Raw genomic sequence first — 25,504 nt, 5'->3', positions numbered from 1 at the left:
AACCTGATACCAGAGGAAAAAAGACAATAAAATTCCTTCTTCTATAACCTCAGAGAGGAGTCCTATAAAGTGTCACTATCAAATATGATACTTAAAAAAGAAATATTTCATTAGGAAAAGAAAGAGATTGGGGCTGGAGACTTGCTGTAACAAAGTGTTTTTCCTACAGGGATGTTGTTGGCGATATTTTAAAAGACTATACCGAAACATCTATAAATACCAGAGGACCTTAGCTTCTATCAAGTTTCTGCTTCCGAGTAATAAAGTTCTTTCTTTTCTACCGGCCAACACATGTTGTTACCACCAGCACTGGTAGTATAAATGCAGCAATCTCCTCAGGACGTCATTTTCTTTCCCTTCATCATCACTGTTCCGGTTAACAAAGCACAAAGACATTCAAACAAAGCAGCTCTGTGGGTGGAAATGCCATTTTTCCTTCAGCAGAGAAAGTTCCTGACTTCGGTTACCCCATCCCAAAATGGTTGCCCAGAATGGCAAAATGGGCCCCCTAACTATGCAGTCCTATGTTAAGAAAAAAGGGCTGAAGGGTCTTAGAAAATTTCTTCTACCCCTGCCAGTGATTTCCCTTCAAGAATCAACCCTAAAGAAATTGCCAGATTTGGAGCCAAGGTTCATCATTCAACCTTACTGCAGATTGTTTTTTCATCTCTGAAGAATCAAAGATGTTGAAGTCTACATTTAAAAATTGCTAGTACATTGGAATGCTCTTGGAACGTATAAGCTTTCTCTGGCTCACTTTTTAAGGGCTGTGAATTGGTCTCTGCCTTCTCAAACCATGTCCTTAGATTCTCTTGCCTTGGAAAGCTAGCATTTACTGAGCATTTACATTTGATTAGAAGGGTAAACACCAACACCCTGATCCTCAGAGAGCAGAAACAGAAGTCTACACACCCTCACACTTCTCTGCAAGGCACCTGGAGAAGACGTCTGAGGACGCCACCAGAGTGCGAGTGGATGTGGAAAGGCCCCGTGTGCACCTGCAAAGCCTATAGAAGCCTGAGGGTGGCAGGGTGGGGGGAGTGTGCATTGGTGGGTTCCCTTCCTTGGGGGTACAGGTCTGCCAACAACATGATGCTTTAGGGAAACGTTCTTTGCTCATCATTGGGATCTAGGCTGTATTGTTTCTGAGAATTGATATCTGAGTTGTGTACATCTTACCACCTGCACTCGGCATTGGTGTGTGGCAATCTCAGAGGGATTAAATATGAGAGTTAATGTTACTTTTCACTGGTCAGATTTAAAATGGCACAATCCAGTCTTGAGGAAGGCCCCCAGAAGCCTGATCTTGGCCAAATAACTCAGACTTTAGGAGAACATTGCTGGAGACAATACACTGTAGAAATTGTCCGCTGGGAACAGAGGATATGGGAAGGGATTTTCTGAAAACACAGGAGTAAAGATTTGCCTGGGCAGATCTGAAGGGGGGCATGCTTTCTCAGAATAGGGTGACCTAAGGAAAGGGGGTAAAGCTAGTAACTGGAGGGTATCTACTAGGGCAGTCCAGGAAAAGTGTAACTTCTTTTAATGCTTTTTCGTTTGGGCACGATGGAAGAGTCATGTGAAAGTTCCCATTTTGATTCCAGCGCCCCATCCCCTCTGCAACCCCCTTTAGCTAACACCCTTCAGCAAACTGCGGTGCTTTGTCTTAGGAGGGATAATGGCAACAGGCCAACACCCTCCTGTGGAGGTCTGTGTGGGAGGGGGACTGACCCAGAGAGGGGTGGGAGACAACGCCCTTTCTCAGATTTCCTAGAAAAAGTGGACCCATGAATGGCAGACCACTGATGCTTGGGTTAGATGGGCAGTGGTGCATGTGATCCTCACAAGAACTCTAACAAAATACTTCTTTTTACCTCTCACTTCACAAATGAGGAAAATGAGGCAGAGAGAGGTTATATAACCTGGTTGAAGGCTCACAGCTAGGAAGTAGTTGAGCACATTCCAACTCGGGTCTATAATTCCAGAATCTGTGCTTTCAATGGCTGTACCAGTGTGCAAGGCACAGAGCTGCTGAGGTCCTCAGGGAGCCCAGAGGGCCCCCACCAGCCACCTTGGTTTGTAGGGAGCCTTTTGCCTTTACCTTAGTGTACCTGTAAAACATGAGCAATGTCTACTCGTGCCAAGTGGGAAAGGTTGAGAAGTTTTGCACTAGAAACTCCTGCCTTCCACCTCTGGAGCATTCAGCACCCCCTTCCCACTCCACCCTGGAGGGAGGTTTACCTTTTCTGACCCTTGGAGTCTCTGGTCCTAGAAAGCCTTGGCCCTGCGGTTGCCCGGAGCCCACCGCGTCGAAACTCTGCCATCCCCGGAGCATCAGTGTTGAAATTTCCTGACTGAGTTCTTCGGATTCTATGTGGAGAGGAATCCATGGAGACTGTCAGGGGACGGCCTGAGAGCATGCAGCCAGTGTACCAGCCCCCTACACAGGGCCACAGCAGCTGGACCCAGGACTCTCCACAGCACTTGTCCCCAGTGCCTCCCCAGAGGTTAAGGATCATGACTTGTGACAGCTCCCCAGACCCAACCTCCATTTTAATTCTGCCTCTGGGTTTCAGGGCACACCATATGGGGTCAAAGTGAGGAATGATGCTTGGTAGGAGGCCCCAGTTTCTGCCTCATTTCAAAGACTGAGTCAACTAGGACGGCAAATCTTTCTTAAGACACAGACTGACCCCTCAGAAAAAAGAAATCGGTCTCATCCAAGTGTCTCTCCCAAAGTACATTGTAGTGTAAACTACAGAGAATGCACTCAGGGTTTGTGGGACAGACAGATGCCTGGAATGAAGGACATGTAAGGCAACTGCTACATTTAATGAGTGCTTTCATAGTTCTCCTCCTCTGGGGCCTGCAAGATAACTCAAATCCTTCTAATGACCATTCTGTTTTTACTGCTGTTTCACCATCTGATTAAACAGGGGGTTATACAGTTCTTTGCCCATTCAAGAAGAATGCTAATTCTAAGCAATGTAATTATAATCACGACCACCAACTTACTTTCCCCAGAATTTCCTGATGCCTTTGGGGCTCCGTTTACCATCTGGCGTCAGGGGAGACTGGGGGCTTGAGTCAGTGCCCGATGATGTGGATGAGAGGTCATTGGCCACAGCAGTGTCATCCCAACCACTTTCTGTGTCTCCTGAGATGGGAAGAACAGAATAGTGTATCAATGAGAGGAAGAAACGGGTCCTCTGGAGACCTCCTCCCCAGGCCCGGGCCATCCTTCAGTGGGAGCGGGGAAGAGTCTGCCCTGCTCTGCCTTCAGGGAGCACTTTACATCCAGATCTCAGAGACCAGCAGGGGGATCAGGCACACTCCAGGTTCTCTGAGGACTGGCGAAGTTAACGTTTCAAATTTGGGTGAGCTAACGTCTTCAAGTGCTAAAGGTTTTGGGGGTCCAAATACTTATGGATAACTCCAACAAGGAGCTTCCTCTTTTTCCAGGGGGAGATGCAGGAATGCAGGCAGGAGGGGGACATGGCTGAATGTTCCAGAAGGGGAGGGTGTTAGGGTAGGGAAACTAGGGCATCTCACTCTCCACCTCACCTGGAAGGGTACAGTACCTAATACGGGGGCACTGACACTCCGGCCACGATCTCCAGCCAATCAAGAAGTAGAGAAGCCACATGAAGAAGCAAGAGAGGCCAAAGTCCAGCCCAACAGAGTTATAGGGAAGCAAAGAAATAAACAAAAGAGTCATCGAGCAAGAGAGAAAAACTCAAACAGAAAGAAAAACAATCCCATGAGAAAAGAAGGGGGGAACAGGGGCTGAACTTGGCCCACAGGGTCAGTGCAGTGAACGGAGGCCTCACACGAGGGGCCAAATACTCCTGGGGCCACTTCCTGGCAGGCTGAGGTATCCACACACACACAGAGAGAGGGGGGGACAGTGGCAGGGGCTGATATACTGGGCCACGTGCACCTCTTCTCTTGTGTGGGTGCCAGTCTGATCACTTAGATCAGACTAGAATGGTCCAAAGCCTTTCCAAGTCCAGAGTCTCCGTATTATTAGGACACACTCATTCAAGAGCTTATTTGGAGTTCCTACAGCCAGAGGCAGAACTGGCCAAGGGCAGAAGCTGACACATGGGCTGGCTCAGGGAACAACCAGGAAGGAGGGGTCGGGTAGGGAGAGCTCTGCAGGGACCAGAATGTTCCCTCCTGGGCTCCACTGATCTGTTGTTGTTGAGGAAAGATGGCCTACTCTGCATGAAAAGCAGCAAAGACCTCCATGGTTCCAGGCCCTAAGCACCAAAACGGTACCTGTGGATGGAAACCCTTGCCCATTGGTCACTGACTCCATTTCCCTAAGGAAACACTCTCCCTTGGAAGAGCACATAATATCATCCTAATGGTAATAGGGAGGCTGCAAGAGGAAGGCGGAGACAGGAGAGCAAAGATCAGGATGACAGAGGAGGAGGGGTGGAGTGAGGGACAGGAAGGGTGCAGAAGAGGTCTAGGAGGAGGGAACAGAGGAATGATGGGATAAGAAGGGCCAAGAAAGGAAGATTGGAAGAGGGAAAATGGGGGTGGGGTGGAGTGCTTGCGGCTGGAAAGAAAGGGTGGACTCCCAGCCTGGGTTTCTGGCACTCTACAGTGTTTACCAAAGGAAATAGTGTGCCCAGACAAGGAGTCATTGTCTCAGCAAGTGACGCCACCCAGAGGGACAACTTATCTCGTCCACCCAACCCCCGCTCCCACATTCTCCAACCGTGGGTGCAGGGACCTTGGGCAATAACGGAATGTGCCAAGGCCACTGCTCCAGGGGCCACCAGCCCCAGGGCCTGGACACTCACTCAGCCTCAGCAGGCTGCCCCCTGTGGGGTCGGGCTGCGAGGCCATGGGAGTTGACTTGGCAGCCTCTCCATTGGGCGTAGCTCCCGAAAGCTTCCCAGGTAATGTGGGGTATTTGTGCTCTGCCAGGAAAGGGCCGTCCTATTGGAAGGAGAGAAAGAGACATGTTGAATCAGCTTATCAGGCTCAAAATCAAACCCAGTTAGGAAATCTCTGGATACAGGCACCACTTGGCTTTCTAAGGGCCATTTTTCACTCAGGTCAACTCAGAGACCTTTCAAAGATCAGTCAGTCCCGGAAAGGGGACCAAAGTTCTGAGAAAGGGCCATGCAATGAGACAGGGACAGAGTCAAGCCCAAATCCAGGGCCGACTGCAGCTGACTCCAAACAGGAAGTGGAAGCATCTCACAAAGGAGGCCTTTGCCATTTGGCCTAATGCTCGGAGGCTCAACGAATTACAGCCATGAATTATCCTTTGGGTGTTTTGAATATACAAACCCAAATTCTAATAAAAGTATACCTATTATATATATTGATAATACAGATCATATACATTAATTATATCTATATATTACAATAAGTTATCTTGAAAAATAGCAGATTAAGGCAAAGTGAGAAGGTACACACAACTCGGGAGAGAAAACAGACCAGGGGGCTCCATGCCAACAATTCCCTTAGGAACTTAGGATCATAGTTTGCCCAAGGTTCAGCCCCGGTGCAATGGGCTTGCGCACACACCCTGGCCATAGAAAGGGTCCCAAAGAAACAAGATAATGTAAAGGGAAAGAAGTGTACTTATTTGGTTAGGAAGGACAGAAGGCAGTCAGAGAAAGACAAGCACCATATAATTTCACTCATACGTGGAATTTAATAAAACAAATGAACAAAGTAAAAAAGAGACAAAAGAAACAGACTCGTAACTATAGCCAACAAACTGATGGTGATGAGAGGGGAGGTGGGTGGGGGGATGGGTGAAATAGGGATGGGGATTAAGAGTCCTGTCATCATGGTGAGCACTGAGTATCATACATACAGAAGTGCTGAATCACTATATTGTCTGCCTGAAACTAACATAACACTGTACGTTAATTATACTAGAATTTTTTTTAAAAGAAGGGCATAATGCCCCCTAAACCCACAAACCTAAGGGAAACCCAGTCGAATGCATGTCAGTAAGAACAGAAAATGAAGCAACATTACCAAGGAAATCAACTGTGGATTACTTGATTGGGCCCAGAAGAAAAGTAATACGCAAAGTTTGGATTTCACAACTGACAAGTCAGAAAAGTAATGGAGGGTTTAAAGGCTGAGACATCTTTTGAAGTTTCATTCAGTTAGAAGCCAAATGTCCAATGAATTTCTGAATTCAGTGTGCTTATAAATACATCATCCTAGAAACTGAAGTCTGATTCTCTCACTGAACATGGAGTGGTAACCCCTTATAAATAAATAAACTCAGAAAGGAGACATGTGAAAAAAGTAGACTATATTTCCAAGGTATTCTTTTTGTTGTCGTTTTTAAGTTTATTTATTTATTTTGAGAGAGACAGAGACAGTGAAAGTGGGAAAGGGGCAGAGAGAGAGGGAGACAGAGAATCCCAAGCAGGCTCCACACTCAGCATGAAGCCTGATGCAGGACTTGAATTCATGAAACTGTGAAATCATGACCTTAGCTGAAACCAAGAGTCAGGTGGATGCTTAACTGACTGAGCCAGGTGCTTCTTTCCAAGGAACTGTTCAAGAACTGGCTCGTGAGGTGGAAATAACCAGAGCCTTAAGAGAGGGACAGTGCATGCTTTTTACGTTCACGATGACCCACAAGGTAGAGACTGGACCTGATCATACACTGGCAAGACCAACAGTTTCCAAATGCTAGTCTGTGTACCAACTGCTCCACAGTTACCTGGGACACTAATGAAAACACCAGAGATCTCAGGTGTACCCGGTCCTGGGAATCTGCCCCTGTGGGACTGTACCCCAAGTGTCAGTATTTTTAAACTAGCGTTTGAAATTACTCTGATGCACAGTCAGACCTAGAACCACAGACTGTGGGGAAGGCAATGTTCAAAAGGTTTCGTGAACTGTGACTCCAGGTTCCCATCACACAGGAAATATGGAGCAAGGAAGGGCTCTCAAAACCAGATTTCTGGTTGCACCATCACATATGCTCCCCGAAGACAGGGCAAAGATGACCACAGCTGCAGACGTGGGCTGCCCTGGGTGCTTGATGGGGAGCTGGGAGGAAAGGGACACAACCTAACTCAAGGATGGGCCATGCAGACCTGTAAGAAAGACAACAAAGGAATCAAGGGTAACAGAAAGGGCTCTCAGCTCTGTTCACCCAAGAAGGAAACCTGGGAAGGAAGTGCTCGCTGCCAGAGAAGGTCAAAGTCAGGATAGGCCACAGAAGGAACAGAAGAATAAGCCTGGTTGTGGGGGTAATGGAAATCCCAGACAGGGGGCAGTGTATAACTGCTCAGCTGCCTTAAGTTAGAACAGAGAGGGTAGCACACCAGAGTGACACAACACAGACTTCACATCAGACAGGACTCAGGCAACTCTCTCTCTCTCTCTCTCTCTGGAGCCTCCCAGAAACTGTTTCGTTGTTTCTAAATAGGGAACAATTCCTGCCTCAGGCTGAGCACACCAGGACAGTACATAAACAAAGGTACAGAAACTATCACATTCCCCAGGGTTTGGACTGACAGCAGGAACTATAAGAGCAGTCCCCAGCTCAAGGAAGGCACCAATTAGACACCATCTAGAATATCGTGCTCAAGAGTGGACCAGGCCACAAGCTAGAGAAACTAGTGCTGACCCTAAGGAGACGGAATAGAAACTCGGAAGGCTTGTGATCTGTGCACGTGAGAGGGTGTTCAAGTCAGAGAGGGCCTGAGGGACTTTGATTCTGGAGCAGTCAGCAGCAGGGGACACTGGTTCCTTCCATGGGCTCAGCTGGGGGAGAGCTGGGATCAGAGGACGCACGTTCTAGGGAAGTCCAGAAGATGTATCTAATAGAGCTGGGAAAAAACACAGGATGTGTCTTCTGATGTGATGAGCTCTCAGTCACAGAAAGCAAGTGCCAGACAGCAACATTAGGGGATGTCATAGGAAGATTCTTGCACCAGTCGCTGAGTGTGCCCCTGTGTTTAACCATGACACATCAGCACAGAAAGGATGAGAGCTGTCACACTCCTCTGATTATATGTGGAAGTCATAACATTCCCCCTTCCTAGCAATCAGATCTACAATGCCTTGTTAAAGATGGGTTTTTTCTGAGCCTGTAAAACGGAGATAATAATAAATCCTATCCACAGTCAGTGAGGTGAAATCACATTACACAGCGGGGTGCACATAAACAGAAAATGGTAGAGGAAGCTTTGTCTTTCCTCCCGCACTCTTACCCGTTATGATTAACATACTTTACAGTTACAAAAGCCGTAACCTGCTAAATGAAAACACACCAGCAGACATGTGACCACAGATGCATGACAGGGGGCATGCAGTTAATATACCTTGGGTTCTATCACTGGGGAGAGCTGGTTCCCATCGACACACTATGCAGTGGCAAGAAGGATTTCACACATGTGGAGAAAGAGAGGCCAGTGTTAGCCACAAACAACAACTCAGGACCAGCTGCCTGCTTATATCTGCAGGGCTCATTCCCTCCCTCCCCATCTTTATGTCAGGTAATCACCAGCCATGATGGAAACACAGGCCACTGTCCAAGTCACGGACAGATGTTCTGGACAGCTGCCAGCAATCTGACCAGGAGGAGCAAGAGGCACAGGACCACAGGAACAGAGCCACTGAACGGGCCCAGTGGCCCCTGCCAGCTCCAGCCTTCATGGGTTTCCACTGTAATTACCAGCACTGGTACACTGATCAGACCAAGGGACCGTAGGCAGCAGGGCTCCATTAAGGTGCTCCGTCAGGGAAGGACCCCCCTGGTCTCCAGTGACCTTGCTCAAGAACCAGCATAGGGGTCACCCACATGGTCAAGGGCCACCCTCATATATGGGGCCACAAAGCTCTCCTCATATCTTTCTAGACTCTCAAAAAAGCTTCCTCTCCAGTCTTCTAAATTATCCCATAACTCACTCCTGGGCTCATCAACTTTATTCACATTACTTCCTCATTCAAAATCTCTGCAATGCTCCCAAGTGGCCCTGGGGATATAGAGTCAGGATTCAAGACCTTCCATGGTTTGATCTGACTCATGGCTCTAAACTGACATCTTCCTGCTCCCTACACCTCAACATCTCCATCAACTCCAGGAAGCATTTCCTGTCCTGCCTCTACAATGCCTTGGGCCACACTTGACCGGTTTTCTCAAAATGTTCATGTAATTCCTGTCTCCCCATCAGCTTTAGAAAAGCCTCTATAAAGTGGGACCTGTACGTCCCAGCACTGCTGGGTAAGAAGTGACTCAGGAGTCTTTACGGAGAGGCTGACGGGCTGACCTTGTCCACAGGTTCACTTCTCAGGTCTTCTAGACTACATGAGAGCTTTTTCTGAGCCCTGGAAAAAACACAAAGGGAACAAAGAAACAGAAGGAGGTGCATGGGGTCAGTCATGCAGAGGACATTCCAAGTGTTTTACCAATGTCAAGTGGGTTTAGGGTCAAGTTCAGAAAAAAACCACCCTCTAATCATAACCATTACATAGGAGACTGGCCCATTTCAGAGGACAGCCTGGTCAGACAACATGTTGCCGAGGGCATGAGAGCATCATTTAAATCCAAATCAAAAGGCCTTGGCATTTCTGAAAAATCTAGAATACACTCAGTTCTATTACATCAATGGGAGCTAACTGTTACGTAGTCATAAAAGACAACCTGCAGGGTCAAAAGAGAGGAAATGTGCCAGTACTGTCTTGTCTGTGAGTCTAAGATGGAATCCAGGGAGGAGGGCACTGTGCCACATTAAAGATGAGCACATTAACCAGCCACAGCTCCAGAGCACCACCTACTAGGATCTTCTCACCCTTTGCTCTGGCTCTGTATGCCCTGACTAGTCTGCTCAGGGGAATTTGCTTTCTCAGAGGTTATTTTGCAGCAAAGGGCACTAATTATACAGAGAAGAGGCAATGCCACTGGTGGTCACAAGGGTTACCTTGTGATAAGTCTCCTCAGCAATGATAGTTCTCTGTTTAGGTGAATAAAGCAGAATCTCTTGGTACATTGGTTTCTTGTGAGTCTGGTCAGTGTGACTTAATCGGTGTTGACTTCCTCTTGAGTGAACTCATAAACTGACTGGCCAACTGCCGTCGCTGACACTGACATTTTTCTCTAGGGCTGAAGGCTGAGGGAAACAGTGGCTCTCTAGAAAGTGGGGTCCTGAACACATACATTCTGGAGACTCAGCAGCATTCTAGAGAAGCTTCTGTCATACTTAAGGCCAATGTCTCCAGACACCTTGGCTGAAAGACAGCCTGCTCTTGACAGTAGAGCCTCTAGATCTCCATCACAGGGGGCCCAACTTGGAAATGTTCTAAATTGTTGACATAGGGAACTAGAAATAGGTTCATTTTGGAGTGAACCAGGCAGATGGCAGCCAGGTAACCCCACAGGCCAGTGCATTATAAGCTCATTGCCATGTGAAGCTTCCCCAAAGCAACTGGACCAACCTCCCTATAGGAGAAATGGCTCTCCCTGGGGAGCCTGGACTGTCACAGGGCTCTAGGGCTCCTGAGAGCAGGAAGGACTTTCAAGAGGGCCTGATAAAGATGAGACACACGTGATGGGATGCTCCCAGCCCCGAGGAGCTGCTGGAGGGCACAGATGACCTGCAGCCAGCTCTCCTTTGAGAATCCAACCCCCGGCCAGGTCTTTTCTTAGTGACAATGGCCCAGACCCTTAGCCCACGGGAAGGAAAGCCCCTCTGTGGCCAGAGGAGGTAGGCACAGTTCACGACTGCTCCACGGCTTGGGCCACATTGTGGCCGCTTCTGGGGCCTGGCATGCTTCTCTGACAGTGAAAGGGCAGGTGTGCCCAGGACATGGTGGCCGTGCTCACCACCACACATGGCCAGTTCCTGCCATGCAGGAGCCCCAAGAGGGTGTGAGGGCACAGCAGCTCTGGAGAAATGATCAGGCCTCCTACCTGGTTTCCAGTGATTTCTGCGGGAGTGGAGGTGGCCCCGCGGTGGGAGAGCTACATCTTGGAGGCATCTGCACCAGAAACAGAAGTCACTGTAGAGGACGGTTACTATCTAGAGACCTTTCCCCTTCTTTGGACAATTCCCCTTGGGGAGTTGCACTTCCTCCCTTGGGCACAGCCACGGTGGCTGTGTCAATATGGATGCCTTGCTCTTTGAAGATGCCAAGGAGAGTGCTCGCTTCGGCAGCACATATACTGAAGATGCCAAGGAGAAAGGAGTATCAAAAACCTAGGCCAACTGTCCCTCCTTCCCGGGCCTACGTCCACATCCCTGCAGTAGCGTCCTGACACCTGAACCCCTGGGGATCCTGCTGTTCCTGCCCTTTCTGAGCTCGGTTCTTCAGCTTTTCCTTTCATTCAAGGAGCCACCACACACCCTTTCAAAAACGTGCCTCCGTGGTGTAGGCTAGCCAGTCGATTTCTGTCGCTTGCGGTGAGAAGCACTACAATTGTTATGAGCAACATCTACTGCCGGCCAGGCCCCATGGGGGTGTGGGGGAAGCGCTCCCCTCACCAGACAGGCCATTAGGATAAAGATCAGCGTGCATGTCCTTATGGTCTTGATACCTACACTGCAATATGGGGGTAGAGGGGAGGGAGGGGATACCACAGAAGAGGGTTTCAGAGGGGAGAACACCTGAGAAACAAGAATGGGCTTAGTGAGAAGGCAAAAAGGGAAGAGCATTACAGGTGGACTAAACATGAGCTAATGGAGGTGTCTAAGGACAATAGAGCCTGATGTCTTCAGTACTGTACTAAGTGTAAAGATGGCCTTTTCTCTAGAGCCCAGGAAGTACCTTTTTGGTCTACTATAGGGAGAACCCTGGCATTATATAGGGCTGTTAAAAGCCTGAGCTTTTTGGCCAGATAGATGTGGATCCAATTCCAGGTTCTGCCGTCTACCCGCTGTGTGACCTAAAGCAGATTATTGACCCTCTCTGAGCCTCAGCTTCACCATAATAAAATAAGAATCCCAGTGGGGTGTCATGAGGAGAAACGAGGTGAGCCCTATGTACAGGACTCATCACAGGGACCACACTGAGGTACTGAGAGTCAATCACTGCTATTTTATTACTGTCAGCAATCTGGAATAAGCTCATTATAAGCTCATGTTGGGATGTTTGTCTGACTTAATAACTGGGTCACTCAACGACACTTTGCTCCTCCCTTAATTAAAAGGGTTGAGCTAGACCTCTGAGACCCTTTTTGTTGTGGCCATTCTAGAGTTTCGAAACTTTTACATCCTGGGCCAAAGCCCCTTCTCCACCCGAGATCTGGATCTATGACATTATTTGCTTATTTGTATCTCGTCTAAATGCAGAGAGGTTTGTATAAGAGGACCAGACTTTAAACAAGCAAAAGGGAAAGAGATCTGTATGCTGATTACAGAGGCTGGAGGGGAGGTCTGCGGAATAGGAATGTGTCACAGCAATAGGTGTGTTTATTCCCCTCAATGAGCAAGACACTTTCACTCAACAAATATTTGCATTCTCCTGGGCGTCAGACATTATTACAGACACTAGAGAAACAGGGAGAAATAAAATGAAACCACCTATGGTCTCTGTTTACATCCCAGAGAGGAAGGACCAAAAGAAACAAGGAACTGGATTGAAAAGAAAAGTCCTACCCTTGAAAAGTCCAGTATCCACTATGCCACCCCTTGAGTGCTCATACAAATACTAACACTGTCTGCATGTTGCATTCAGCCTGTGCTGCAAATACGACAGCCCTCCCTGCCCTGTGACCTCCTACAGGAGCCCATGTACCCAGAGACTCAAAGAAGGCTCCCAATGTGCCCCGGAAATCTGCCGGGGGAGCTTTTAGAACACAGGTCTGTGCCTGGGCCCCTCTCCACCCTCGATGCTTTCCCCCAGGCCTTGGGGGCCACTCCATCCATTTAATTTCTCACCTGTCAAGATTTCTACCTGACAGGTACCTGATTTGATCCTCCCCCAAGCTCAGCGCAAGCTCCTAGGGCCTGCTGAAACCCCACATCATGGATGGAAACACAGCACCTCTGGCTTAAGTAATTCGTCAGGGCCTTTGTTTGCACTGTTCCACTTTCGGAAACTTCCCTCGAGTTCTTCTTCATTGATTGAGAGAGTTCTGTCTGCAGGCCCTAGAAGCATTAACACAGAAGGAGGGGTCATTCCTGTGGGATTCATCTGAAACCTGTGATTACACCACAGATTTCTAACAGTGCTTCTTCATCAAGAAAAACTAAGACACATATAAAGGGACATTACAGGTGTAATCATAAGATTCTTCGGGGAATCTGAGAAAGGGCTGTCATGAGGGTCATCTCAAGGTCAAAGCTCATGGGAGGAACAGAGAGAAGGCAGCCCTTACTATTCCTCCCTAACCTTCTCATTCCTTGGCCATGGGTCATGACGCTCTGACTCGACCCCAAATAACAAAGGAGGAGGGAAAATAGGGCTGTGATACATGTGCAGGGCCAGCAGAAGCTCAACCAGAATGAGGTCCCTGAACACCCTCAAGGTGGCCCTCTCCTGTGAAGCAGCTGCTTTCCAGGGATCTGTGACAGGAGCCCGGGTCAATGACACGAACGGTAAGGCGGGCAGCCTGGCCCAGGCCCCACTGCGCTCACATGAACACTAACACTGCCCGCATGGTACGTTCAGCCTGTGCAGCAAATATGAAGCACAGATAGTCCTCCCTGCCCTGTGACTTCCTACAGGAACCCAGGTACCCAGAGACTCAAAGAAGGCCCCCAAAGTATCCTGGAAATCTGCTGGGGGAGCTGTCCGGAGGTGGACAAGCTCTAATCCCCAATGAGGGTATCGAACTGGTTTTTGGTCCAGGTTTGACTGCATTCATTGCCTCTAAAAGGTATCCTGGAAAAACACACAGGAGATCCCCAAGGATGGGGATTCCTAAGGGCTCACGTTAAAGGCTCTATTTTCTTGATAATATGCTTAGTCCACAGGAGCTCTGGACTATCATTAGACATAGTTTCTAGAAACCAATAGCTGCCAGTTTCCCACTGTCCAGGACAGTCTAACCAGCTCCATTATCCAGCAGAGGATCTTCTCCAAATGAAGGTTAATAACCTTCTAGCAAAATGCCCCTGGATTTAACACAATTGATGGAATACCTTTGGGAGAAAACAGCAGAATCCTCCTTTCCCTCACCTTGAGTTGCCATCACGATCTCCTTCACCCTCCGATACTGGTTTAACAGCCCTGTGAGCTCCTCTATCCGACGGTCCTGTCACGGTGGGAGAGCAAACTATATGTAAACACCACCACTGGCCCCATGGAGGATTTCATTTGGGGGCCCAGACTACATTCTGGGCACACTGAGAAGAGATGCTATGTGGAAACTAAGGGACACTTCGACGGGAAGTTCAGTGTCCAGCCTCCTTCCCACAGAGCCTGGGTTCCCAGTGGTCTGCCCCCTAGGCAGCTGCAAACATTCTTGCCTCTACCCAAAGGCTAGGAGTCCAATCCCTAGCTGTAAAACAATCCCTTCCAGACACAGCCTTCGAGGGGCTTAAACATTTCAGAGGCAGGAAACGCACTATCTCCCTACCCTCCTGAGGTAGCTTTTGGAATCTGTCTCCTGGATCGAATGCTGTCCTCTGGAGCTACATACAAAGAAAGATTAAAATAAAGCTGTCCTATTTATCCCCAATACCCTCAACCTGTTCCTTAGGAGCCCGAGATTCCTTGCACAACAGGTGAAATTACCAGAGGAGATCAGTTCTTTCAGCAAAGGCCTGGGGACTTGGGAGGCCACGAAGATTTGGGCATTAGACAGACCTGGGTGGGAACCCTGGCTCCACTACCTACTGTTAACGAACCTTGGACAAAACTACTCAAGCACTTTGAAGGTCAGTTTCTTTATCTGTAAAATGCAGGGTTGTGATCCTCAGAGGTGATGGCCATCCCAGGTAAGTGCTCTATAATTACAGAGGTGGCCACTCTAGGATTACGCAGGCAATCAGATGTGAAGAATGGAAGGCGGTGGGGTAAACACATCACGTGCTGCCTAGTGTCTCCGTGACGGGTCTGTCACCAGATTGTGTGCATAGGAGATTGGTGGACTGCTCTCAAGTTTTGCCAAGAGTCTAAGCAGCAGTTATGGCATTTGGCAGTAACCACAGGGGTATTTTTTTTTTCCCCCTGCACCAGCACGAACAGGCATGACTTTATTCTGCATTTGGGAGATTTCGCTTAGGCAAAGTCCCCAGGCATCAAAGCCAAAAACAAACGGCTGAGGCTCAGTCTCCAAAAGGCAGAAGCCATTCTTCTGACACATCCCTGGGTCACTGGCCTGATGGGCATGACCCTGCCCAGAATATCAGAGACCAGTAGGGACGAAACAGCCTGTTAGCAGAGGAAGAATAGGGCTGCCTTGATGGACCATCTTACCTTATCTTCATTGGCAACAAGCAAAGTTTCCATCCCCATTTTCAGACGTTGAATTTCTTGGTCTGAAAGAATTTAGGTGTAGGGAGAATTATTTACACACAGACAGCCATCCCCACATGCTAAGCTGCTAAGAATTCCCTTGTGAATGAATTGCATGTGGGCTCCTTTACTTCTTTAAGAGCCCATGACGGTGTCTGGTGTAGTCATTCTCATTAAATATTTGTTGGATTACTAAATGAATGCACAAACCCAATCTCTCATGTTCTCTTTGTAGAAATTAGTGGGGAAAATACAAATTCCATTTACTCGAAGTTGACACAAAAGAACCCAAAAACCTTTCAAAACCAACATCTCAGAAGAATACAGACATTATTACTTGAGTGGGTATGTACCTGGGCTGCTAGCTAGTTTTAGAGAAAAATAATACAGTCCCATGGATTGTAGCAAAGGAGAATTTAAAATAAGAAAGAAAAAAAAAGTCTACAGCTGAATGAAGAAAAGAATGATTATGTAAAAGAGCTGGGTACTTGGCTTAATTTAAAATGCTATAGTCAGAATTGACTAAAGAATATTTAGACACATCTATAAATATATTAAAACAAATTCTACAGTTAAGGAAAACTATCTTATTTCAGAAACCCACAGAATATCTCTATGGGCCCAGGCACTTGTGTCAGTCTGTGGTGGGCAACCTAAGGCCTGCTCTCACTCTGGACCTAATAGGGGCTCTTGATTTCTTCCCAAACTGGTCTGAAGGATGAGGTCAAAGGCCAATGCCTAAGGGAGCTGGAGGTCAGTCTGCTACATATTTAGGTCTAGGGAGTGGCACATAGTGGAATATTCAAAACAAGGACCTATCCCCATTCCTAAACTGATTATTACAAAAGGAAGAGGGGGTGTCTATATGAGAAAAGTCCAGGAGACAAGGGAACCAAAATATAGGCATCCCATTTGCAACAACAATAGGAAGAGTAGACTTGTGTAAATAATCATAGGGATTCATTTTCAGAGGACAATACAGAGTGCCCGTTCACTATCTTAGGCTCTTGGCAGCTGAAGAGCAACCCCACAGCCCCGTCTGTGGGACGAGGGTGGTAAGCTTCATATGAAGAGTGGCAAACCTCAGTGCTTTGGGCAGGACCCAACCTGAGCAGCAAATGACCAAAGGACCGGCTCCAAGAGTTACCGGATGATGGATCAGAAGGCCTGGACTCCAGAGAAGCATAGTGTGGAGGGGGAAGGCTACCTGGCCTAGGATCAAGGCACAGAAAGCACTCCGTCCAGATTAAGCATCACAGAGAGTCTGGGATATGTTAGGGGGCCCCAGCATCCACCTTGAGCCATGGCAGGTAGGTGACACACTCAAAGGCTTAAGAAGACACTGAGAAAGACTAGGGGAGGCATGAACATATTGGTCACTAATTTTCTTCTCCAGCTTAAGCCACCGTTTCATGCTGCATAGCTTCCCACCCCAGCCAGGGACCCAAGCTAAGCAGTGCTGAGGCTGAGAGGGGACCCGGTAGTAAGGCCAATCCATAGGGCTACAGGACCTCCTCCAGCATCATTCTGCAGCCTCATGGGAAGAGGAAGGTATGTGATCATTTTGAATACAAGGTGGATAGCCTTAAATATTAAATATGTGTTAATAAGAGTATTTGAGGATTCATCCTCTTTTGAATCAGCAGACTTGGAACTGATGAGGGACCATTCACCATCCTTTCACTTACCCAGTATTTCTTAGGAGCCTACCATGGCTGAACGCTGTGTGAAGTTCTGTGGATATGGTCTCAAAGAGGACAGACACAATTCTTGCCCCACAGTGAGGACAACAATCTATCCAGAGACCTCCCCAAATGCAACCCTGATGAGTTTTAAGTGCTATGAGGGAAACAAAAAGAATGCTGAGCTAGAGAAAAATAGGACTGGGGGCATCTGGTTGAGGTAAGGTAGCCAGAAAAGGCCTTTCTGAGAGGTAACATTTAAGTTGAGATCTAAAGATGAGAACTAATGGATTTGTTTCTGTATCCTCGGGGCCTTGTATGAGAATCAAGCAGGTATCCATTCAAGGAGTGAATGAATTGCTAAATAAAGCCTCCCCTGTGGGAATGACACAAAGACAAGTCCTTCCAGTCAAGTGCAAAGAAAAGCTCCAGAGCTTAATGATCAGACTACATGTGGGAGAAGCCTTCAGGGTGAAGTCTTCTGGACAGGGGAGGGGCTCATGGCAATGGTTCCACAGTAGAACTGTGCTTTCTAGGCCCTTTCACGCACACTCACGCATGTATCTGTTCACTTGGACGTGTTTGCACACACGGGACATATGTGCACATCAGTAAGCCTACTCACATAGGCACACACATAATCATCCATAGACACACATGCCCAGAGGGCCCAGGGGCAACTCTCTCCCAGTCAAGCCAGTTACCTTTTTCTGCGTGGTCGCTGTGTAGGGCTGCAGTCCGGGAGAGCTGGCTGTGCAGGCGCTCAATTTCTGCATCCTTCAGGGCCACCTGCTCTTGCAGCTGGGCTACCTCAGCCTGAAAGAGCAACAGAGGATCCCCACCAGCTCAGAGGGACTACCAGACTGTGATGAAGTACCTCAAGTCATTCATAGCCCGGGACGAGTGGGTCCCAGAACATGCTGGGAAGTCAGGGGCAGAGGCGCCAGAGGTGAGCAGTTAGAGGTGCTTACCGCTGTCCCCACCACATGGGGCTCTTCAGACTAAACTCATTCTCCCTGGCCAATCCGGCCCTGCCCTCAGCTCCCGCTGGTCACCTGCATCCTTCTACCTGACCAGGCTCTTACCTCCCCTGCCCTCTGAGGCCCAGTCGCCCCTGAGGCCCGAGGCGCTGGGACTGTGTTCAATGGGAGAGCTGCTGATGCACATTCTCTTTCCGGATGTGGACTTCCTTCTCTCAGGGGATTCATGCAACAGCACAGATGTACATCATTGCAACGAGTGCATGCATCTTTCATTTATCCACACCCATACAGGAAACATAGTGGCAATCAAATCACTACTGGTAGGTAGACAAAGAGTGAGCCAAGAGTACCTCCCTCATGTACTCTCTTCATGCACAGCCACGGCCTCTGCCCAGCCTCCATATGAGCACCTATGCACGCTCACCCGTATGTACCTCTATACAAGCGTTCAGATGTGCTGAGCAGATACGCTTTTGCAAATAAAGTATGTAAGTACAGCCACAGATGTGATACATACATTCATATGTAGACATGCACGGGCAGTTGTGCTAGGTGCTTCACACACCTCTACTAAGCACCGCAGGTTAAATCTCACATGTAACAGTAGGTGTGACTGTCCACGCCTTCCCACGCTTGTGAGAAGATCAGAACCGTGTAGGTCCCATCCCAGGGGCCACACTGGCTTTGGAGCCAAACAAACTTGGATTCCCTCATTTCCTAGTTGGAGGACCTTAGGCAAGTTAACCTTTCTGAGTTAACTTCTGAGTCTTGCTTCATCTCTAAAATGGGGAAAACAGCATTGACCTCAAAGGGCTGTGGGGAGGATTAAATAAGATAATGGTCATGGACAACTTAGCCTAATACTTGTTACACAGTAAGGGCTCAATAAATGCTGCTACTCTTGCTTCTCTCGTCTTATTCCTTTCCTAAGGGTAACCAGGTAGTTCTCTGAGCATCAAACCAGACAAAGAAAGGGGGTGAGGACCAACTCAGGAGCCAGCCAACATACAGCAAAGGCCTGTACTCTGGCCATCCCTCCCCATGTGGTAGCCCAATCACATCCCCCCTTCTTTCCTCAAGGTCATAGAATGGGGACGCCAGAGCTAACTTTCGAATAGTTTCAAGTAACCGAAAATGAGCACTGAGACTCTTGGTGGCTCCTCTGCCAACAGGCCTTGCGTTCAGTTTCAGGCACACTGACTGAGCGTCCACTCTGCCTCTGACCCAGTGCTCACTGATTTCTTACGTCCAACCTCACTCAATCCTCACAGGAGCCCATGGGAGGAAGCAACATCACTGCGTGTCGCTACCGGGGAGACACCAGGAAGAGTGCAGGATGCGATGCCCAAGTCACAGGGCCACTTAGTGACCAGGACACAAACCCCACCTGCTCGGGAGCCAGCTTCTGAATCAACAGCACAGATGAAGGCTACTATTATGGGCCGAGAGCTCCCTGAGCCCACCTTAGGCGTTCTGAAAGAACCTTCCCTAACATCCCTCAAATGGGAAAAGAGAGGGCCACGTAAAGAAAAAAAGAGGCAGCAAGGGGTAGGCTCTCCTTCTTCTGAAGTGCCCTATGGAGCCCTGCCCCTCTGCTCTGTGGCATCTACCCAGAGAGGCCAGAGAGCAAGCCCAGCGGTGGCAAGCTGCTAGCTGAGACCTACAGCCACGCAGCACTGTCCCCTAGCTCACTCAGGGCCTCGGTGCTTGCAGGCCTACAACTAACAGCCTCGGTGGCTTCTGAATACCTTAGCCTTGAGCCTTTCGGTCCAAATGCCTCTTATCTCTACAAGGACCATACTATTCTTAGAAGATCTTCTCCTAACCTTTCTTGGACCTTCCACGACCATTTTTCCCTTTCTTTGCAGACCGAGTGAGAGCTGGTCTCTGTTAGGAATCTGCATGCCTGATGCTGGTCTCTGGGACCCACAGAGGATCTCAGTGATATGGGTGAGGCAGAGCCCAGCACAATGAGGTCCCCTGTCTCTGAAGCCTGCCTCTGGGTGAGATCATCTATTTAAAGCTCTGTAGACTAGAGGTGCCTGGGTGTCTCAGTCTGTTGAACGCCAACTTCGGCTCAGGTCATAATCTCACGGGTTCATGAGTTTGAGCCCCGTGTGGAGCTCTGTGCTGACAGCTCAGAGTCTGGAGCCTGCTTCGGGTTCTGTGTCTCCCTCTCTTTCTACCTGTCCCCTGATCATGTACTGTCTCTTTCTCTCTCTCAAAAAATAAAACATAAAAATAATTTTAAAAAATTAAAAAAAACCCCAACAACTAAGTGGCTGAGTCCCAGCTGCCAGGTGTCAATTTCCAGAGAATAGGCCAGAAATGACAGGTGCTCTGCTGTGCTTAGCATAGTACCTGTGCCCATAGCTGGGAAGTCTGCAACAGGCTACAAGCCCTCTACCTGACCACGAGGGCAAAGGATGCCACTGCCATGGCCACAGAGGCTGGAGCTGTGTGGCCAGAGGTCTGAGGCAAAGGTGTGCGGGCTGGTGCCAGGCAGAGGGGTGCTCCAGCTCCCTGCAAGTACTCAGCTTCGTTAAACCCAGGGATCACCCCTGATTGCTGCCCTGGAAGATGAGTCGCCTTCAGGGGCTGACAAGCTTTATGCAGAAGACTAAAGAACTTTCAAGAATAGTACAGGCTTTTACTTGCAGGGAATCAGGATTTTATAAGAAAAAGAGCATGGATTTTGGAATGACACAGATCCAGGTCTGGACCTCACCTTGGCCACCTTGGGCTTTGGTTTTCTAGCCACTGAAATGGGGATAATAAATCAACAGACCTCACTAGGTTATTTTTACGGATCAAATGAGAAAATGTGGGCAAAGAGCTTGATGCATTCTGGCACATAGGAGATGCCCTTACCCAATAGTTACTGAGCAACCTGTAGTATCTCAAAGGTCTCTATGCCAAGGCAAAGAGCTCAGGTGACCTAAAAAGAGTTGTTTGGTTTTATAATACATGGTTGTACAACTTCAAAGGCTTCCCCAAGACAGGACTCGCCTGAGTGGAATTCTGTGACAGAAGGCTCTGAGCTATTTGAGAAAATCACTGCTGCTGGAACAGGTACAGCACAGTACACACAAGGGTGCACTTAGATAGAAACAGGGCTGGAGACAAATGTGCTGGGATTGCCTAGGTTGGTGCTGACTTGGTAAGATCTCGGGAAAGTTACTGAACTGCTCTGTACCTCGGCTTCCTCGTTGGTAAAACGGTTAAGAAAATCATTTTATACAAACAATTATACAGATATCAATATCATGTTCAGAGTTTTAAGAGCATGACATAAATTGCATATAAATTATCAATACTAGAAACTGGAGAAAAAGCGAGCGAGATTCCCCCAAAAGAGAAATTCCTAGAAGGAAATATTAATAGTGGTAGCTCCTAGGTGGTATAAGAGTGACTTTTATCCATTTTTTTATGGTTTAAAGATTCTCTGTGATGAGTATTGTTTTCATAATCATTAAAAGTTAACTTACAGAAAAAAAAACAAGTATAACCAGAAATTAGGAAAACTCTTAAGTACTTTTTAAAACCCGAGTAAGAAATAAAAATGAAAATCTAGTTAACACCTCTGGGTGGCGCTACAGAGGCCTTAGTCAAATAGCAGGTGTGCTTTCAGGGGGCTGCCTGGGCCAGGCTCCCGCAGGCAAGAATGCTCCTCCAGGGCTATTCCTTCCCCAGCCCAGGCTGCTGAACTCCCCAGTTCAATACAAACATGGTTTAGTTAAAACAACAAAGTAGTGGAGTGCATTCAATGCTAAAATACAGCATGCCTATTTAAACCAACTAGTTATTAAAAGGGACCGCTAAATTTAAAGTGATGCAGCCGAGGTAACATCGACGTTCATCTGCCTTAAGACTTCTCACTTGCTCACAGCCCCTTACTGGTCCCATGTCAGCCTAGGGGTGCCACAGGACACAGCATGACGAAGGAGCTCAGCTATTCCAGCAGTGCATGATCGCAGGGGGCTTTCCCTAGGAGAAGAGCCTTCCCAGATCAAAGCTATCTACTTGCACAATCTGCGCACTATTGCGTGTGCACACAGTAGGGTCAATCTGCACTTCTCCAGCTCAGATCCCGAGCTTGAACACAGACCCTCCCCACCGGGCCTCAGCACCTCTCCATAAATATTAGAACTGCCTTTTACCTTAGTGGCCTTCAGCTTCCACTCATACTGATTCCGTTCATTCTCCAACTCTTCTACCTTGATTTTGAGGTGCCTGAGCTCTTGCAGTAACTCCTAGAAGGATAAGGGACAAAAACAAAGTTCTGATGGTTACAGAGCATGATGTTCCCTGGATAACCCTGGTTAGGCTCATGCAGGGGATGCCAGGGGCAAGAGATCCAGGGTCATGTTCAACACTGCAGCTCAAATCCTTAAACATGGTCCTGTTTCAGGAAAAGCTGTGGGCCATTCGAAAACAGAAGCCAGGGGTTCCAGGCATACAAAGAGAACACTTTTTTTTTTTTTTCTTTAGAACTAGTTCTGCCTGCCCCTTTCTGACATCCATGTCCTCTGTGGGGTGTGCCCAAATCATGCACAAATGTGGAGGTGCAGGACAAATAGGACTTGGGAGCCAGAGGAACAGAGATACAAAAATGAAGCAGTTTCTTACAGACAAAGTAGCAGGAAGCAGGCTAGGTGGACGCACCTCTTTGTGCTGGGGCGTGGGGCAAGGAACCCCAAGAGGGGTGTGTGATCCTGGAAGGCTCCAGAGAAGAAGGGGCAGCCAGCAGGACAGAAAACACTAAGATAACAAATGCCAAATGCAGAGTGCTCTGGGCCAGGGGCGGGGGTCGGCTTGAAGAAAGGAGGGAATGAGAAGGCAGACTGGCAGAGGGTGGATGCAGGAGGCACAAAGGGAGACAGTCTGTTGGGCTAGGGCAGAGGACAGGTGGCATGAGTGGGAGGTAAGGCCAGAAAGTAAGGTGCAGCCCTACCAGAAAGTCTTTGGATGAAAATACAAAGAGCTCTGAGGCCATTCTTTGGCAGTAGGGAGCCACTGAAAGTTGCTGAGTGAGGAAGGGATGGTTGACCAACTTGCCCGGGGTGAGTTGGAAGTCAGGTTTGTTTCTTCCAACTACAGGGACCTTGCTCCCTAAACTACTCTTTCAGCAAAGACGACACCACTGAGCACCCTTGTCCCAAACCAAGTTTGCTTTGATGGATAATTGGTCCTGCCAACTGGCTCGTATCAGAAAAATTAATGTGTATGTGATCACTTCCAGACTTCTGAACTCCAGATCCCCACAGACTCCCGACCTAACACCTCTGGGCAGGCATCTCACGACTGTCATGGCCCAAGTGGAACACTTAATTCCCCCTTTTAGACATTCCAACCTCACTAAATGGCAGCTCCATCCACCTACCTCCCTGTGCCAGAAACCTGGGGTCCACCCTTGGCATCTCCCTCTCCCCAACAGATGCAATCTACCCCCAAGCCTTGTTAAGTCTATCTCCAAGGAAATGGATCTCTCCTTTCTCTCCAACTCAACCACCACTACTCTGATCTAGCAGTTCATGTCAACAGGCCGGGCAGTCTCTCCAGGGGTTGCTCGTCTGTCGTCTTGCCCTTCTTAAAGCCACTGTCCCCCGCGGCATCCAGGGGAACAACACAATTAAAGGATAAATCTGATCCTGGCGCTCCTCTGCTCCTCAAAACTCATATGCTCTCACCAGCATTGCCTGGACTGACCCGGTGCCCTGCCTGCCTCTTGGATTACTCTCTCCCCCCAGTGATGCACCAACCAAACTGGATACTTTTTAGTTCCTCGTCTACTTGGGCCTTTACACACACCGCTCCCTCTTGTCTGGAGCAGTCTGCCAGGTGAATTTCCACCGATCCTTCCTCAGGCCTCCTCAGCAAAGCTATCCCAACCTCTACACCATATTCGGGTGTGGCAGAGTACATCCTTTCTGGTGTGGCACCCTGTATCTCTCCTACGTCATTTGCAATTAGATACTTACTGGTCTGATCGCTAATGGCTGGTTCTCCTCCTGTGTGAACTCCAGGAGGGGTTTGGTTAACTCCGAGCGTGCTTTGCTCACCACTGGCACATGGTAGGTAGGTATTATTTCCCAATGAACGAACACGTGAAATTCAGTTCATCGCTTAACTGACCTGGAGCTCTTTGTGTTCTGAGATAGTCTGCCAGAAAGTTCCACTGCTTACACTTGAACTTTGTAGGGTAATCCACTAAGATTTTCTTACAGCCAAGGTAAACATTTATTGATGCCTCTTTTTGAAAATGTCTTCGAAGCTAAGGTCATTGTACCCATGACCTGCAGCATTAGATTTTAAGGCCTGGTGGGACTTCCAGCCGACCCAGGATGGTTTTCTGAGAATGTTTCCGGCCCTGCCTGAGAGGCTGCCACCATGGAGACACAGAGCATGATGACGGCCAGGCTCTGATGACCTTTGGCACATCCTCCTCTTTCAAGGTTGTCTGTGTTGCCCATCATCGGCTATAAACACTGGTACAAACATTAGCCTCTTTTAGACGTCTTTCTGGGTTGACCCACTCAACATGGGGCACTCCCAGGACTTCTCTATTCAAATCCACATTTACCTCTGGGCTCTCATTTCTCCCCCTTATCATTTAATGTAGGAGGAAATCTCCCCACCTCAACCCCCACCTGCCTCCAAGCTCCCCCTCTAATGTCTGATTCTGGGTAGAGTTTCAGCATGTTCCACGGTTGAGTATGGGTTGTGATAATTTCCCACAGAGCTGAGGCGGACCCTCTGTAATGCTCACAGCTACTATGACCTTGACCTTCCTTCAGGCTTCCAAGTCCTCTTCGACAGTAGGTCTCAGAGGCACAGACTCCTCTCTGTGCAACTGCCATCACCAGGTCCAGTCAGGTCACGCAGGCCCCGGCCCCACCAGGATGAGGGGACAAGTCCAGAACACCAGTCAGGTATACCCCATAGGGTCCAGAGGTCATGAAATCCCTCTAATGCGATCAGGTGGGGAATTTTTCCTAGAAATTCAGATGATGACCTAACTGTCATAGCAAAAGGAAACTGGTGTTCTATTTTCTCACTAGGGATTAACTTCCTTAAAAATAAACTTGAAAGGATTCTCTCATGATGCTATTTTTTCTTTAAAAAAGAAAATAAAAATCACACGAGATAAAACTTCATTTAATCTCCCAGCCCAGGAGGAGAATCAGCGCCTGAGTCACACCTGGGAAGGGGAATCCTGAGGCTTCCTTTTGCATGAATGCCCGTCCCTCAGGGCACCTGACACACCTCATTCCCAGCCCTGAGGAAGGCCGGTGCCACCACCTGGCCAAGGGTTGGCCTCACCCGCTCAGACCCTGCTCTCTGAGGGTGGCAGAGCTCAGCTCAGACCCTGAGGGGAGTGCACCAGTCCCAAGCTCTGCCCGGAAGTAACAATAGAGCCGTGTTAAGCCACTG

General features: G+C 48.4%; 1 protein-coding gene across 8 annotated transcripts in view; it reads right to left on the bottom strand.

The window, feature by feature from the left end:
* The window catches only part of PPFIBP2 (PPFIA binding protein 2), a 145,339-nt gene that overhangs the window by 14,265 nt on the left and 105,570 nt on the right, over window positions 1-25,504 (bottom strand). For 6 of the 8 annotated variants that reach the window (XM_042904368.1, XM_042904371.1, XM_042904369.1 and 3 more), the window contains 12 exons: window positions 22,231-22,323; window positions 17,792-17,903; window positions 15,367-15,428; window positions 14,125-14,200; window positions 12,988-13,091; window positions 10,916-10,983; window positions 9,276-9,333; window positions 8,328-8,369; window positions 4,815-4,953; window positions 3,582-3,614; window positions 3,016-3,157; window positions 2,242-2,370 (listed from right to left, as the gene is read on the bottom strand). In XM_042904368.1, the coding sequence (XP_042760302.1) occupies window positions 2,242-2,370; window positions 3,016-3,157; window positions 3,582-3,614; window positions 4,815-4,953; window positions 8,328-8,369; window positions 9,276-9,333; window positions 10,916-10,983; window positions 12,988-13,091; window positions 14,125-14,200; window positions 15,367-15,428; window positions 17,792-17,903; window positions 22,231-22,323 (1,058 nt within the window). The remainder of the gene's footprint in view (window positions 1-2,241; window positions 2,371-3,015; window positions 3,158-3,581; window positions 3,615-4,814; window positions 4,954-8,327; window positions 8,370-9,275; window positions 9,334-10,915; window positions 10,984-12,987; window positions 13,092-14,124; window positions 14,201-15,366; window positions 15,429-17,791; window positions 17,904-22,230; window positions 22,324-25,504) is intronic. The other 2 variants (XM_042904370.1, XM_042904372.1) reach the window with 1 other exon arrangement.

This window comes from Panthera leo, chromosome D1, assembly GCF_018350215.1.
Source record: "Panthera leo isolate Ple1 chromosome D1, P.leo_Ple1_pat1.1, whole genome shotgun sequence".
In the NCBI taxonomy this organism is placed as follows: Eukaryota; Metazoa; Chordata; class Mammalia; order Carnivora; family Felidae; genus Panthera; species Panthera leo.
The sequence above is the reverse complement of the archived record's forward strand: the minus strand, read 5'-3'. Positions and strand labels throughout refer to the sequence as shown.